Genomic DNA, 18,441 nt, shown 5'->3' on the forward strand with positions numbered 1-18,441 from the left:
TCAAAAATAAACTTTAAAATATCTTTAACAACTCACCTACAGTTGTAAAAAGCCGATTAGCTGGGAAGACACAAGAAGCAAGAAATGCAGCTAACAATAGAACATAAAGTTGAGCTGTAACATCAGATTGTTCCCAAAGCAAACAACTAAATCATAAACAATAATAAATGCAAAATAATTCAATACTATTAGAATTAAAATAATTTTTATTTATAAAATAATAAGCTTGTCTAAAATCTACACACTATCAGTACAGGAAGTCCTTGACTTTTGAACATTTCACTCTTTCAAACATATTTTGATACTTCTAAATAGCTTTTGGTAAGCCGAATTCAAACTTTTTTTATATTTTATATTGGCCAACAAACAAGTAGTGGTACTTTCTGCCAGTTTTGGTTTCGGTAACATGAAAAACATTTGTGAAAATTAATTTTATACATCATTTTTACTCATTCCTCTAAATCAGTGATTCTCAAACTTTTTCGATCCACTGCCCCCTTTGTTCCATAAAGTTATACCCAACGCCCCCTAACACATTTTCTCTTGTGTGAGAAAGGATTGGAAATATTCTTAGGAAAACTTTTCTATGAATCTCACACTTTGTGCCCTTACCGTACATTGTTCTCAACATCTGGAAACCATTAAACGCAATGTTTCCTCTTACCGTTTAACAGAGGAAAGGGAACGGCTGTCAGTGACCACAACTTTTGCCTTTGGTCACCGTTCAGTACCTTGCCTCCAGCGCCCCCTAGATTTACTCACCGCCCACAAGGGGGCATTATCGCCCACTTTGAGAAATGCTGCTCTAAATTATGACCTCATGTTACATTATAACATGTCAAATGCTATTATGATAGATTATTTTTATTTTTGGTTTTAAACTGTTTTCAGAGTCCATTCAACTCATTTTCCAAACTTAATTGAACATGATTGACATTTGAATTTCGAAACATTTATGAAATTTCAAATGTTAAAACATGGGATTTTATACACCAAAAAAACTACTAGAACATGCCAAACAACTGCCAGATTAAATCGGGCTAATTCTCCACTATTATTTTAAATTAACTTCTAATTTGTCACTAGAGGCAAATGTTAGGTACCATCTCTTATTAATTTAATTATAATTATTAAATTAATAAGTTATAAATAATTTAGAATATTCTGGAAGAAAAGAATCAATCCAGAGTGGGACTCAAACCTGCAATTCCCACTGACTGATGTGTTGACCCACTTACCAGTTTAATTCGGCAGTCATTTGGCATCTCAATATATGTTGGGTTTCAGGATGTTTCCACCCTGTTGTGTTTATATATATATATATATATATATATTATGTATAACTATTAGACCAATTCTTTTAACCTAAGAAATAAGTAAAAAGGTTGTTCTAATTCTTCAGAAATTTAAATGTCAGTTATGATCAATTCAGTTTAGACATACTTAAAAAACATTTAATATAGAAATTAAAATGATCTTTAGCAGAATAGTGTTTGAGATGTTATAATTTTAACTTTTCTGTTTAATCTATAGTTTAAATGTTTTAAATGTGATGCATTGTAAGATATTCATTGCAAAAATGCAATACTTTCCTACTTTAATAAAAGCTTTTACAATTTTTTCTTTTAACTCTCTGAAAATGACACTCCCTTTATAATGCACAGCTCTATTGCTCAACTTTGTATAATTTTTAAGAACACATTACGTCCAAAAGTTGGGGACTACCTGTATCTGAATTTTATCATAATGTAATGATATACTATTATGCTATTGAGGTGTTTATGCCTAAATTAAATAAACAAAACTGCTATTTTATTATGCAATTCAAGTCATTACATTCATATTATTCTTTATAACTTGAATATAAATCATAGCAATATTAATTTTTCAAGCATAATAAAGGATAAAGTTTGTAAATATTGCAAAATAGTAGTTTTTAAATTAATTAAACTCAGAAAAAGAGTTAGTATAGAATATGTACTGATGATTATTATTAGATCATATTCATTAAAAAAATGCTTCCTAAAATAAATCTCTGTTCAAAGACTTTAGTCAGTTATCAGGCAAAATAATCATTCAACATGAAAATGTTCAAAAAAGAATGTTAAAAATGAAAACATTCAACTAGTGTAATATAGTAACTTATATCAACTTTACATATGCTTCCAGCAGCACCAAGACATTATGAAATATACAATGCAAGTGCTTTTGGCCCCATTTAGTGGCCAGCTGTAAACTTCTACTGAAGATGTGTGTTGCAAACCAAATATTGTAAATGTTCTGAAATTTTCTTCAAATTTGTTCTAGTAGGTTGATGTAAGTTAATGTTATATTAATTCCAGCTTTATGTATAATTAGTGATATGTAATTATACATTAATAATTTGTCATTTCAACATTTATTCTCTTTGTATATAGTTAGCTTCTTATTATATGAGTATAATTATATAAGAATAAATGACAATCCATTTGAAAGCACAAACTCATTTATGAACAAAAAGTGTTGGTTAAATAATATTGGTTTACGTTTTAAAAAAAACTTAACTTTAACTTAAGAATAAAAACAAATTTTTCTCCTTAAGGTTCTGAAATGAAATGATTACACAAGTACAGTAGAGCATCGATTATCCGACTTAATTGGGGACTGGGGTTGGTCGGATAACCGAAAAGTCGGATAACCGAAAAGTATGAAAAAATACATTATTAGTATAGTGTATTAGGCCTGGTTTAAATACTAGCCTCCCTTCATGGTTGAGCCAGTGCTGCCAGCTAAAACATGCAAAAATTTAACAAAAATAATATTAAAGTAGCCAAGACATAACCAAATATTGTAGCGCCACATCACTAGCAGACATTTGAATTTACCGACTAGAACGCGGTCGGTTAACTGATAAGTCGGTTAATCGGGGGTCGGATAATCGATGCTCTACTGTATTTTCTTCCATTTGAACAGTTTTTAAATATCAGCCTAGCCTCTCTCATTAGACAAAGGTCAAGCTTACAAAAATTGTTTTTGTGACAAAATAATGAAATAGGCTAACTTATGTATTCTCTTGCTCAAAAAGGAGGATTCCAAGTTTTGAAACTTATAATTTAGTATTTTCATTTTTACAAAATTTCACTGCAGACATTCTTCAAATAAAAAAAATAATGAATAATCCAAATAAGTCTGTAAAAACTATACAGTAAATTCAAAAATTTGCATGTAAAGTTTTTTTTTACACTTTTTCAAATATGAAAATACTTTTATAAGTATGACTCCATCAATAGGATCAATGAAGGAGCCTGAAAATAAAGTATTTGTATATGCGAGAAGTTGAATAGCATGAAATTTGTTTCTAGAAATCTAATAGTAATAGGTTTACCAAACTGAATAAATTTTAGATTATGAAAATGCAATTTACAAAGTGCCTATCCTTCATTCCTTGGTAAACACTAATTTTTGTTTTATGAAATCAAAATAAAAATGTACTAATTATTTTAAAAATAAGTTTGGCAACCAAAACAAAACAAGTTACATTATCAAAATTTCTATACTATTGTGTCATACTATATGTTATATTAATTTCCTTGTATAGACCCTCTGCTTTCAAAACATTATCTGAATTATAATAATGATTAGCTATTTACAATATTTTTTGAAAATAGATGTCACCAGATATGAAATTGCAACACAAATTGCAACAACAAATTGCAAACACAAATTGCAACACAACCTTATTCTTTTGTATTGAAATGTTATTTCTTTATTAAAAAATTTAAGATGGAGAAGATTTATCCAATTTTTCATATTTAACCAAAATATTTCAAAAACTGTAAGGAATATTTTAAATTTAAAGTACTTCACAAGAACTTATCTATAATAATGACAAGAATTTAGTTTATGTCCAAAGAAATCAAATGATTTAGCAGAATTCCTCTTTCAAATTTTTTTAAAACTTTTTCATTGTACAGACACAAATGACCGATTGCAGAGATGGAGTTTACATTAAAAAAACATTTAACAGCCAAAAAGCATCTAGATGTTGGCTGACTAAACCGTGATTTAAAATGCATTGCAAAGACATCGATTATCTATTTCTGAACACAATCTAAACAAATTTTGAAACAATGCTGCAATTACTTTCGTTGCTGTTTATGCAATTCCTCCCTCTTTCAGGAGTCATTTAACCAATCAGGTCATTCATTTGTGACATCAGAAAAATGGTGACAAACAATTGAAGCATGCAGGAATTTTTCTGAAGCAAAAAAGTGTCCTCGAAGAAATAATAGAAAAGTATCCTGCAGTTGAGGAGAAAGGATACGAAAGAAATCGCTATCTATTGGCAACTGTCTAATGAAAATTTTTGAAGTGATACATTTATAGATTAACTTGGATTACTTGCTTCTTTAATTAAATATCAAATTGATATTAAATTTTCAGAAGAAATTCAAAATGCATTCATTACTATTTTATATTACCAAACATGTGTGCAATATTTAAGAATACTTTATTATATAAATTTTATTTAATACATATTGAGTAAATAAAATCTCATGTTTTACATTATTTATGAAATAAACGCTATCCTTGGTTTATCAAATACAGTACACTGGAAAGAACAGGTATTATAAAACTTTTTATTTTGAAATCGAATTTTCATATTGTATATCTAAGTAATGATGTGCTAATGAAGTCTGAGATGAAAGTTTTAAAAAAATTTTGATATTTAAAATAAAATAAAAACACAAAAAAAAAATCTTAATAATTATTTAGAGATGAATTTTGTTTTTATATAATGGGTTTACATTTTATCAAATTGTATGGTAATGAAAAGGACATTTTGTCATTACAATAAAATAGTACTTTAGGACTAAAGTACTATTTTATTTAACTAAAATGTTGCATACAATAGACCTTCAAAGAGCAGATCAGAAACTGATTGCTCACTGACTTTCCTCTTCTCTTTCTTCATTTATATTGCTAGTGGTAAATTCTTCTTTTAAATCAATGGCCCAATTATATAAAATTGCTGTAGCTGTTATTATATTCAGGGTATTATTTAATTTTGTTTGCAAACAACTACCAATGCATGGGAATCTTCTTTTCCAGACACCAAATAATCTTTCAATAACATTTCTTGCACTTGCTTGAGCTGTAGTATACCTTTTTCAGCATGATTTTGTGGGTGTAAAAATAGTGTCATTAAATATGACAAACAAGGATAACCAGAATCACCAACTAAATATCCATTACAATATCCTTGTTGAAGTTTTTCTTTAATGCTATTATTAGCAAAAATTCTGCTGCCATGTTGATCTTGGCCATCAGGCAACAATGTGTATTTTCATTTTTCTATCAAAGATTACCTGGAATATAGATTTAAATGTGCATCAATTATATATTTTCATTAAAGTTATCAATTTGAGATATCATAAATGTAATTTGACATTCTAATTTTACTACTTAGCATTTGTCAGAGATAAAATTAATTAATTAATAATAAAACTGTTTTCATAACTATTAAAAATATTAGGAAAATACACAGGCCATTGCATAATCAATAGTCATTTAAGTTATCAATAACTTACAATCATAAAAATATTTATGGAGGAAAATAAAATTTTATTTTATTGAAAATTAATATATAATTATCTTAACCTCATAAATATTAAATAAAGATGAGAACATACATAAGTAATTCTCACCTGGCAGTTAATGGAATGAAGTGATTTGCAATTATAAATAGCTGAGCTCTACTGTTATCAGGACACTGTATAGGAATATGAGGAATATGCAATCAATTGTCCCAATTTTATCTTTGACAAATGCTAAGTAGTAATTATTCTGGGAAAGTTATCCTTGGATAATGTCGAAAAATCTTGAATAGTAGATGGAAGTTCAGATTCCACTGGAAATACAATTTCATCATTCTTCATGTGAACTAATGCATTGGAAACACTTTAAATAGTTCTGATAATAATACGCAATAATTATTAAAGAATACAATATTGAAGCTATTAATACAAAGTGGATAAAGACCTTATTCCTATTATAAACTTCTTTACCACTACACGAAAAAACTTTTTAAATGTATTTAATAAGAGTTTGATACATACCTGCATACAGTAGAGATGTGAACTCTAATAAGGTCACAAGCTATCCGCTGAAAGCTTCCAGTAGTATAAAAATGTAAAGCCATTAACAACTGTTGTTTGGCAGTTAATGGCAATCCTCTTCCATTTAGATGTTTAACTTTGTTGCCAATACGATTTAAAATATGAACAAATCCAGACTTAGAAAATCTATAGTGAATTCACAAGTTGTCTTTGGAATAGATTTTTAATGGATTACTCCAAACTCATATTATTCTCTCCCTTTGTAATTGGTGAGATGAATAATTTTGTTGATTCATCCAGTTTACAGTACTTATCAAATGAATGATATCCATTTCTAACTAAACTTGCAATGAACAAATCAATTTGGTGACTTCTACTCAGAGTAAAACACCGTCTAAACCTGCTGTTGAGTCAATCTAGAAAGTCAGCCAAATCACCAATTTCTAAACTTTTAAATTGTCTAAACTGTGACAAAGTGAGAAACACCATCTCTGCAATGAAATTTTTCTAAACTGCAGTCTAGATGATCTCTAAATCATCATCTACATCTAAATGTTGTCTCTGCAATCTGCCCTGTGTCTATTATAAGTTTGACTATATCCATAATAAGGGCTACCAAGAAATAAGAAATTACTAGTATATCTGGATTGATCTCTCTGTGAAAATCTGAGCTAAATCAGAATTAATTTGGAGACAGACCTAGAGTGATAATCTTTTACCACCTCAACTATCCAGCTATCTCCCTTAAAATATTGTGGCTACACGCCATATTTCAGATGTAATTTTTTATGTGTAATTATATCGTTTTTATATTTTATATTTTCTTATTTCCTTCATTCCTTTCTTCCCAACCCATTTGTCCATTCTTCCTGGAATGGACCTATTGTTCTTACCCTTTCTTTGTTATTTCGATGACTGACTCACCCCTGAGAACAAAAGAGGGAGTGTAGCCCTGAGGGAATACAGAGGAACACGTGTGTCATTCTGGAGCGAGAACTCGAGTTGGAAGGAGCGATAGTGGTTTTTCCCGAGTGCGCCAAGTGCCAGAAAGATAGGGACGAGGACGATTTGAGTTTTTCTAGAGAGTGAAAGAGAAAGTGAAAGTGTTCACCGATCCCCGTTTTCACCGTTATATTTCGGCCGGTAGCTTTGTCATCATCGTCTAGTCGTGGGTACCCTCTTTCCTGTCCATTCTTAATATTCTCTCACTTCTATTTCTTTATTTTGTATAATAGTTTTAATTTTATAATTTAAGTAATATTGTCGGGGATTTTTATTGTACACTAGGATTAAGGTTTATATTTTAAGAGATATTGTCGGGAAAATTTCTGTACCAGATTCGGTATACTCTCTCGTGTATTGTCGGTGGGAGAAGGTGTTGTTGGTATCCCCTGTATCCTGTTTATTTACGAGCGTAGAAATAAAACTCATTGTGTTTTGTTCCTCTCAATTTCGTTTCTTTGTCTTTATACTGCTCGTTAACTTCACAATATTATCTAAATATTGCATCATTATCTGATTATAGTTAATCTAGATTGTTACAAAGAAGTATCTTCAAACTATTACAAAAACCTACATATATTCAAACAAACAATTTAGGGTGCATTCTTTTATTCCTCCATGTAACTCCATGCGAGCGGTATCCTTTTAAAAATTCTTGCAGAATGCGTTCCTATATTCTGGCCAGAGTGCGCGCCGTCAGACAGCAAAAACGGTCGCTTGTAGTAGTAGTTTACGATGGAAAGCAACATGGCATCCTCCATGGCTCAAATAGTTTTGTTTAAGGGTCCATTATGTGATTTTATGAATGAAAATTTAGAAGTTGTGAAAGTACAAGTTAGTGCATGCGGTTATGTAAGTGTCTCCTCAAATTTTTTCGGTGGTAGTGGCATTCTAATTTTATTCATGGATACTTTGAATGCTCTGTCAGCAAAATAATTCATTTTATGGTTAAATTTTACAATTGATACCCTTCTTTTGTCTCTAAAAATGCAAATTTTAAAATCATAGATTCTTCTTTAACGATACTATCGATAGTATGGGTGCCACCATCTTTCTTTCTTTCACCATCATTCCTAAATGCCCACAAACAACAGCGCACTCCTGTAGTAGTGGAGATGCAGATTAACTGATATTAACTAACGCACCCCTAGTCCTGTATCAAAATACTGATTTTACAGAGATCTTTTATTAACAAATGCATCAAATAACAGAGTTAATCCTAGTTCTTGTTTTATATGTATAATAATGTATTAAAAAGTTACTAGTATATTAAAAAATATGATTAGTTCATATAAAATCTAATAAAAATTTTTTCAGCTTTTTTATTCCAGAATAAGAATTTCATTTAAAATTAAGTTCACTTAAGTCTTTTAAGAGAAACAAACATCAGACAACAATTTCTTCTATGTTTTATTATTAAAATATTAATGTAAACTTTATAATTTTTAATAATAAATACAAACAAACAACACTCCGACAACTATAGTAATATAGTTTCTAATATAGTATTAATTGTTTTTAGCAAAAAAAAGATTAATACTATATTAGAAATTTTAGTTAAATTATTATTTATATCAAAATAACTAATTTTAAGTAAAATTAAATTTGATAAATTCACTATTAAAACAGACTAGTTTTTTGAGAATCCACTACATGTATCAGTTTTAATTATCATTTTGTTCACACTCACTTTTTAATTTTTTCACAGCAATCAGCAATGTGTCCAGATTGATTCTGAAAGTTAATTTATAATTAAAAAATTTAAAAAGTAAAATAAATGCATAAACAATTTCATTTATACTAAGTACAACGAAAGGAAATTCATATTTAATTAAATTTTACAATTAATCAACTAGTAATATATATATGGGAAATCAACTAGTAAAATTTATATGGGAAATTTTTTAAATCTAAAATGTTTGGAAATTTAGATTTATTTTTTAATAAAAAAAACAATTTCTAGAATTTGAGAGATATTTAAATTTTAGGCATTATAAACATTAATAATGCTAATCCATTAACACTTAACAATTCTCAAACAGTTATATTGCTAATAATATTACATTAATTACCAAATGTTAATTAAAATTTTCATTAAAAATTTATATGTATTTTTGATTTGGCTTATATTTAAAGAGAAGTCACTAACACCCAGGTAACTACATGAAATGAAATAAGCACTAATAATAAATTAGACCTAATAAATTTTAATTTTTGATTTTGCTTTTCTTTTTTTAATGTCATTGTATCTATTTGTTTTGTTGAAATAATATATATTTATTTTTGTAATCAATTCAAAACATAATTAATTTTTGGAGTATTTTAGATAAAAGATCTCATATATGTATCATTAACAGAGAAAATATATAATGAGAATTATAGCAAATAAGAGAAACAATTATTGCTTATAAAATAGATTATAATAGAAATGTATACAATATATTATCTGACAATAGTAGACTTACTTGAACTTTCCTTGCAACATGAAGGACTAATTGAAATTTATCAGAGACTCCCATATCTCTCTCTTGATCCTGTAATTTTGGAGGAAAAAATAGAGTGAAATAAATTAAAATTTTAAAATTAATTTTGAATTTACAAATACATATATATGTATTTAAAAAATAAAAGTTTATTTACTTACATCTTGTTCATTTCTTTTTAACGAATGTACACCAACAAACCATCCTCTGAATAAATAAACCTTAAATTACTTTATTAAATTAAATTATAAAATATATATAATACATAATTTCTCAAACTTGGAATAAAGTGCTTACAGTAAAACCTGCTCAAAATGGAACCTGAATAAAATAAAAACTGCTTATATGGAAAAAATTCTTTGGAATGGAACAATTTTCTGTGTGAAAAAACAACTTGAAAAAAACAGCAAAATGGATACCCACAGTACCAATTTAACACAGGTTTTACTGTATAAATTTTTAGATTTTCTAAATTTTAAAATTATTTCATATTTATTTTCATTTTTTCTTTTTAAATATGAAAATATATTTTTTACTGAATAATATAATTAAGATTTAATTAATGCAATAATTCAAATGCTAAATCGACCTGTTTAAAAAATTAATTTTAAATCATCACTTGTAAAAATTAATTAGGAATTTGATGATTACATTAATACAAGGTTTCTCAACCTATGGGTCACAACCCCATTTCGGGTTGTTGCATAACAGAACTGGAAACCATTCATGAAGGATATCACTTCAATCGAAATTGTTCCTCTGTCAAATTCTCCAATACTGGTTAGCAAAAATAATTATGAAAACTATTTTGATTTAAAATATTTAACTAAAATTAAAAATTATATTTTAAATACAAAACAGAGAAATACAGTATTTGTACAGTACATCTTTTATTGTTGTGATTTTCTGCTAAAATGCATTTAAATCTACTCTCGTATTCAGTCTGATTGTACTAACATTTACTTTTTTTTTTCAAACTTTGCATCACACATGCCATCATAATAGCAGCAAATTTAAGAAGGTAGCTGTATCACTTGCTTTCAAATTACAATAAGTCACTTACATAAATTAGTTCTATCACATGAAATAAGCTTATATTCAATATATAAATAGCAAATATGCAATCTTTAATAATAGTTAAACTAAAACTTTAAAATAATAGCATTAGCAGAATTTTTTTTACATTTATAATACTTTTTCAATAAAAAGCAACTTTATATCAAATTAAATTAAAAGTAATTTAATTTGATATAAAATAAAAATAAATAATGAAATATTGATAATTAAAATAGTAACTGAAAAATTGAGGTTTGAAATTGATAAATTTCTTGTTATAATGAGTAAAAACTAAATAATATAATTATAATAATTGATACTTAAAAGTTTTAAAAATAAAATTATTTACTGACATCTTTCTTGAAGTTTACAATGATATGGAAAAATTCTCTCCTTTACCTAAGTACTTTCATACTCATTAATCATCTATCTTCAGGATAATATTTTTAATTATGTAATTACATCTAATACAAGTAAAATATTACCCAATGACAGATGATTAATAAGTCCAAAGTGTTGAAAGTACTTGAATATGAAAGGGAATTTTCCATATGACTGTGAGCATCAAGAAAGGATAGGGTCAGTAAATAGTTTCATATCTAGTTGAAGTATTCAATTTAGTTTTAAAAATGTTCCATATCATAATTTATGATTAAAAATTTTCTACATTATTTCAAATTCAAGGCAAAATTTGAAATAAAAAACTGTTATTTTAAATATTGATTATATATTTAAATAAGTTGATATTGTGAAAAATTCTAACATTTGAAAATTTTACTGTTTCAAAATTTTTTAAAAATTAAAAATTGATAAAGTTATCATCTAAATTCATATTTGATATGATTTAAATGTTAATATTACTTACTTATTCTTAATATAATTGAGCAGAAGTTGACAGTGGGCAAGAAATAATACAAGTGGAAGGAACCAACCATGATACATAGTATACATGTATACCTATGATATAAATTAATAACAATAATAATAATAAATATGTATTAACGTATTATAAATAAAAAATTTATTTGATTTTAATTATAAATACATACAAACAGAATATACAAAATTCAACAAACTTTAATCAGAATAGTTTTTCAAATTTTTACAACAGTAACAAAAGATAAAAATTGTCAGTGTTGATTATATTTTCTTTATTTTAAATATTCCAGTTTTCAGATTTCCTAAATTTATTATAAAAACTTTTAAATAAAATTTAAGACTATATTGAAGGTTTATTCAAACATTTGCTAAAATCTTTAAAAATTTTTTTTTTAAATATAAATAAAAATGAAATTATGAAAGAGAATTTAATCAAGAACTCTCTTTTTTGTGTTGTAGAAAATACATTATAATATTTGTTAAGTTTAATTATTTTTATTTAGTACAAAAACTACAAAGGTTCAAAATATATTTAAATCACCTTTGAATAAACTATCTTTATGAATACATTTGCATTTTGTATGATTTCATTGTTAATATTTGCAAATTTAATAATGAATTATTAAAGTAACATATAGAATAAAAGAAAATCTTTAATATGTAATATATTCACTCAATTCAAATGACAATCTGACTAAATAAATAAGACTTAAGTATATAATTATTGGCATCACAAATTATAATATATAAAAATATATTCCACAATTTTTACCCAAACATTTTCATATTCATAAATCCAAATGCAAGGATTATAAATTTAGCTTTTTAAAACTTATTCTAAATTACTTAGATATTCAATTAATTCTTGGCATTGACATGATAATTCTACATAAACTGCTTTCATAGAACTGATGCAACTTCATAGTAAATAAAAATTGCATTGATCAATAAATTTAATTCCCAGCATAAATCACTATTTTAAACTCAGCATATCCCTCTAATTTTTCTATACTGATTAAATATTAATGGTATCATGTAATAGTGTTTAAGTTCTGTAATAATCACTTTAAAAATTTAAAATAAAATCATGTATTCCATTCTTTTGTAAATATTTTATTGTCATACATGAAAGAAAATTTTTATGTAAAATTTTGATTAATTCATGTGTGTCTTGAAATTTTAAAATTTGGATTTCTCTTTCTATCATTACACAGCCATACATATTCAATTTAAAAAAATTACTTCATTACATTACTTATAGGTTATTAAATAAAATATATGTCATATTATTCAAAACACTTATTTTAAACTATTGTTTCATACTTAATACTGAATAGGTTAATATTCAAGCCAAATGTTGTATAGTGGAACAGAGATTTCTCTGTCCCACTATGTTTCATACTTATACAGATTGTACCCAGTTTATGATATACAGTAGAGCGTCGATAAGTGGAACGTCGGTAAGTGGAATGGCCGGAAAGTGGAACGATTTTCAGTCGGACTGTGTCGTGCTGAATCGAATGTTTTTGATACTAAATTTACTTCTAAAGTATAATTTTCATGTTTTTTATATTCTTTAATATATTTATTTTGTTTGTACAAAATGCAGAAATAATTTTTAACGATACGATAGCCTCGATGATTATTATAAAAATTTTCGTTAGGCTTAAAATCGATGAAAATTCAACACGAAGCGACACGCAACGGAGAAAAATTCAACAGGAAGCTATACGCAACGGAGAAAAATTTGAACATCGGACAGGTTAATGTATTTTTTCGTACAAAGTCGGAAACTGGAACAAATCATTAACTGGAAGGACCCCAGTCCCCAATTGGTTCCACTTATCGACGCTCTACTGTAGTTGTATTTTGGTTCTCTTGTTGTAATTTGAATGTAAAAAATGATAATGAGGCATGGTTCCCAAGATTGAAAATTAGCCTACATAATACTGCATACTTAACCCTTTCCCAGCTGGCAATCTGCAGAAAATAATTGAGTGGAATTCGTCATGCAGTGCATTTTTTGGATAATTTTTTAAATTGAAATATTTCGCTTCAAAATTGCACTATTTTTAATCTGTTTTTTGTGTTTGATTAAAAACATGTTACAGTTTATGATTGTTTAATTTTTAGTTTAATACAAATTTAAAATAATATTAAAATTTGAAGTTTATGAACAAAAGAAAAAAAAATTAATTTACAGAGAATCACTAAACTTTGTACATCTATTAGGGAGACACATCTATCTTCTTTTAAACAGAACAAATCTCAGCTCTCTAGCTAGAGCAGGGGAAAAGTTATTGCCATTATTTACACTACATCTCTAATTACTTAGCCAGGAGAGGAGTCTATTGTTATTGTAAAGCTATGCGTTAAAGTTTATCAACATATATTTCTGCTTAAAATAGTGAATATTTGACACTTTTTTTATATTTTTTCAATGCTTTATACAATAATACACTAAAATAAGTGATTAGTTAATTTTTTCCTGCAATTACGCAATATTCGGAAGTAATGAGTTTCTCGGTGAAATTTTCAGCTGGACGCTTTTGATAAGAAATCTTCCTGTCTAAGTAAAATCAAATAACATGAAAACTAATAGAATTACGGCTCTAAAATGAAAAATATAGCTATTTTTTAATGTTTGTTTACATTCTGATTTTAATCACGTGGATTAGTTCTTTGTGGAAAAATCCCAACCAGATGGTTCTGAAAAAAAAACTCATTCATTGAAGTTGATTCAGTCATAATATAAGTTACCAATTAGAGCATAATAGGTGTAGAAAGAAAAATTTTAAAGCCAAGAACATCTTCCCTAGACTTACTATAGGGAGGTGGAGTTTCCCGAGAATATTTATTGCTAGATAGTTTTAAAAATATATTTATTCACTTAAATATTGTCAAATTAGCTAATTTAATGTCTACGTGCATTAAATTAGTTAATTAGAGCTAAAAAACGATTTAAAAAGCGAATTTATTGCGATTGTTTACATTTTACTTCGAAGGTTGGAGGCTGGGATTTTCGCGGCAATTTTTTTCTTTCACAAGTTTGTAATTAGTTAAAGTAATGTCAACAAAGACAAAAGATACCTAATAAAACTTTAGAAGAGTTTCCCTTTGATTGTTTTCAGCCAACTGTGTAGTTAACTGCAGAGATTTACTGTAGAATGTTAGGAGAATGTTAATATGTCTTTGTGTCCTTATCTTAATTTAAACTTATCTTGTCTACTAGTACTTTATCAATTAACAGGACTTATTGTAAATAAGTCCTGTTAATTGATAAAGTACTAGTAGATGAGGTAAGGAATGTATTTACCAAAATATTTATAACCCAGGGGTGATAACACTTATTGGCTTAAACAAAGTCAATCAACATACAGAAGAGCGAATCAAAGCTAAGATCACTGAAAAACTCGAGTATAACACAAATTAATCAAATTTTTGATTACTTCTTTAATTTATTTATGTCTAAGGGCAAACTCACATCATGATTAACCAGTTGTTTGCAGAGTACTGCTATTGGAGTAACCAGTTTTCGTTAAATTGTTGCGGAGTACTCCAGTTGGAGTAACTGTCAATTTTCTTTCGTAATTAACTAGTTGGTGGCGATTTAAGCACTGATTGGCTTTTATCTACATAGACTAAGTCTGTTTCAACGAATAAGATATTTGTTACCACCCCGTATTTTTAAATTTAGGCACAAAACTCCTCCATTCCATGTTAAGTCTATGGGAGACCTTTCTTTTGTTCATTTGACAATAAAATCCTAGTTAGCATGCCCGTTAAGTTCTAATTGGTATATTATAGCTAAATGACTATCCTTTGACCAATAAGCATTGACTTGGGTTTGTGGGGTGGGAACTTTCTTGGAAAAAGTTATACCAACTTCGAGCTACATTGTCAGCTACAAACGTAAACAAACAATTATAAATCATTATTCTTATCTACTTTTAGCATGAATTTAATAAATTTTTATGTATATTTATCCTATTTAACAAATAAGCTTGTTTTTTAAGCCATTCAGCCATAAATCTTTCAAAAAACAAAGTACTTCCGGTTATGGTGGTACTTCCGTAATACATAAGATATACATGTATAGTCGTTAATATAATAAAGTAATAATCGCTTATTATAGTCTACTATTAGTACAATAAATTAAATAACGTATAAATAGAATCAAATACACATCATCAGTAATAAAAGTGTATTGACCTAGATTTAGAAAGGCCACCACCCCCCCACGCCGATCGGCGTTATAATCTATAGGCCGTATTATTTCTCTACGTTGATTTAGAAAGCTGCAATTTTTTTTTATTTGACAGAAAATATACATGTCTAAGTAACGTATGTAACAAATTAATGGAAAATTTATAAAAAAAAACGATTTTTTTAAATATTTTAAAATCTTAAATTTTATTAATTTTTTTAAACGTACATAATATTTTGAAGTTAACAATCGTAAAGTGTAATATGTACGTGATAGAAAACTGAAAACAGATTATATCTACTACAATTTTTAAGCGAGATATCGCAAATTGAAAAACCACTTTAAAAACCACAAAACCTGTACGCAACAGCGGTGTAGTTTCAGATTATCGAGTGCGCAGCTGACAGGTTAATGGATAGTCATGTGATATATGCCTAAGGGAGGCTACCGGCCAGACAAAGGTTAACGTATATCAACATTTAATATTTTAATTAATTAAATATTATATTTTACTAACAAGCACACAGACACACACAAGTAGTCAGTCAGTCACATTCAAAGGAATCAAAAATCATATTGAGTAAATATTACAATCTTTGTGTGGAACTAACTTTATTTTTATTGTTAAGTTTTATTTTCAATTTATTACTAATTCATTTTAACATTATTGTAGAATTTAAATTAAAATAATTACAACAAAATAGCTCTGAAGAAAATTATTTTTGTTTTTATATCTGGAGCACTAATAATGTGAATCCAAGTTATAGTTATACACATATAAACTTACTTATTGTTATATAGAGCATGTTTATTGCCTTTTACAGTATTATATATTACATTATTATTTAATATTTAATTGTTGTACTATACTAACAGTGAGTATAACTCTTTTTTTTTTAACTCAAAAATAATTTTGTTAATATAACAATTTCACAAGTTGTAACCAATTGCATATGTATGCATAAGTGTAAAATATTCAATTCCATATACAATTCAAAGATTGCTTTGAATATTGTATTAAATAATGTTACTTTAGGAGTTTATAAATGAAAATGTTTAATATACATGCTTTGAAAAAATAACGTATAACCAAAAAATACTCATTCTTCAAATAATAAAATGAATTATCTTATATAATTCTTAATTATAAATGAAATTTTTATATTTATCTGTATAAATCTTAAATATTACTTACAGAGAAAGCCAAAAGTGTTGTACCCTGGGACTTCCATCTGACAAGTGATGTTAAATTATCAACCATATTGGAAATGGGCTTCGTAGCATTTCCTTTAAAACAAATTAAAATATAAGAATTAAGCAAAATTTGATATAAAAGTTAAATGTTTTTTTAAAATTTTAAATTAATTTTTTTTTATTTAATATAATAAAACATCTTATTTCTCCATTTCTTATTTTATTAAGTGTATCATTCCAGTATTGCATTATATTAATTTTTTATTTTTAAATATTAAACTTTTTCAAGTAAATTTATTGAATATTCTGATTAAACAGTTAAATTGAGAACAAAATATTTTTGTTTGCTTTGAATTGTTGAAATTTTTAATACAATTATTAGGTAGAATTTACAATATGAAGCTTTCCTCACTAAACTGACTTAGCTAAAAGCATTACTTTTCTTGAACTCATTTTCATAGTATAAAGTCTATAATAAAAGCCAACAACTTAATGGAAACAGAGAGAGTATTTTTCTTGCATTCATATTTGTTACTTACAAAAATTGTATGAAGTTCAGCCTAAAACACAAAATTGTCAACCAATAAAGTAATCCAATAAAGATTAAAAATGAGAATTTCAACCTTTTTCATTGACAATCTCAAAAAATTAAAGTTTATTTTCTCATACTGCTACGTATTCTCTACTAAAATTGAGATAAATGCTCTTCTCAATATATTTCCCACAATTCTCAATACGTCATAATTGTTAAAAGCAAAACATTGTATTTTCTATTAGTTAACAGCAAAAATAAATCTGGATCATTTAAAAGTTATTTAGATTTATTCTATTATATTAATTATTGGAAATAAATTTTTTGATACATTTCAAGACATTCACATTCAGAATTTAAAAATTAAATTTGCATTAAAAAATTTCTAAGTTGCAGCTATCCTGTTTTGCCCATTATAAACTTATATATAAAATTAATTTAAAATAAAATGAATTTGTCCATACATCATTGTTGCAAGTTCCAATAAAATAACATTGATAAACCACTTTATTTACATTAACATATCAAATTTTAAATACTTAACAACAGAAAATCCTCTCTTTAAACATTAATTTCTTTTCTTAGCTTTTTTCACTATACAATTTTAATATAACCAGGGCTTAAAGCAGTCATGGCAATAAAAAAAAGTGAAAAAAGAGAGTTCAGAGTGAAAAAAAGCTGAAAAAGCTAATAGTCTTAAAATGAACGAAAACAGGCATTATTAAAAAACACACAAACACACACATATTTTGTATCAATAACGTTGCATATGATATTAGATTGATTATTAAGTGGACTGATAAGATTAAATATGAAAATAGTTAGGCTGAGTTTATACTCCAGAAAATTGACCAGTAAGACTGCATTAAGCCAGAACAGGCCCGCATTAAGTTTTCATGTGCCCCGTACAGAAGTCCCACCGTTACACAGCAGAGCAAATGGAATAGTAACATAACTACCAGAATGTGTTTCCATATAACATGCCAAATT

The 18,441-nt window shown here is 27.0% G+C and overlaps 1 protein-coding gene across 3 annotated transcripts in view; it reads right to left on the reverse strand.

Moving 5' to 3' along the window:
- Positions 1–18,441, reverse strand: part of LOC136977433 (GRAM domain-containing protein 4-like) — a 147,831-nt gene that overhangs the window by 64,958 nt on the left and 64,432 nt on the right. For all 3 annotated transcript variants that reach the window (XM_067272920.1, XM_067272919.1, XM_067272921.1), the window contains exons 8-13: positions 16,921–17,012; positions 11,505–11,596; positions 9,745–9,790; positions 9,566–9,634; positions 8,791–8,834; positions 37–146 (exon numbers count right to left, since the gene is read on the reverse strand). In XM_067272920.1, the coding sequence (XP_067129021.1) occupies positions 37–146; positions 8,791–8,834; positions 9,566–9,634; positions 9,745–9,790; positions 11,505–11,596; positions 16,921–17,012 (453 nt within the window). The remainder of the gene's footprint in view (positions 1–36; positions 147–8,790; positions 8,835–9,565; positions 9,635–9,744; positions 9,791–11,504; positions 11,597–16,920; positions 17,013–18,441) is intronic.

This window comes from Centruroides vittatus, unplaced genomic scaffold, assembly GCF_030686945.1.
Source record: "Centruroides vittatus isolate TY-2023 unplaced genomic scaffold, ASM3068694v2 contig_459, whole genome shotgun sequence".
In the NCBI taxonomy this organism is placed as follows: domain Eukaryota; kingdom Metazoa; phylum Arthropoda; class Arachnida; order Scorpiones; family Buthidae; genus Centruroides; species Centruroides vittatus.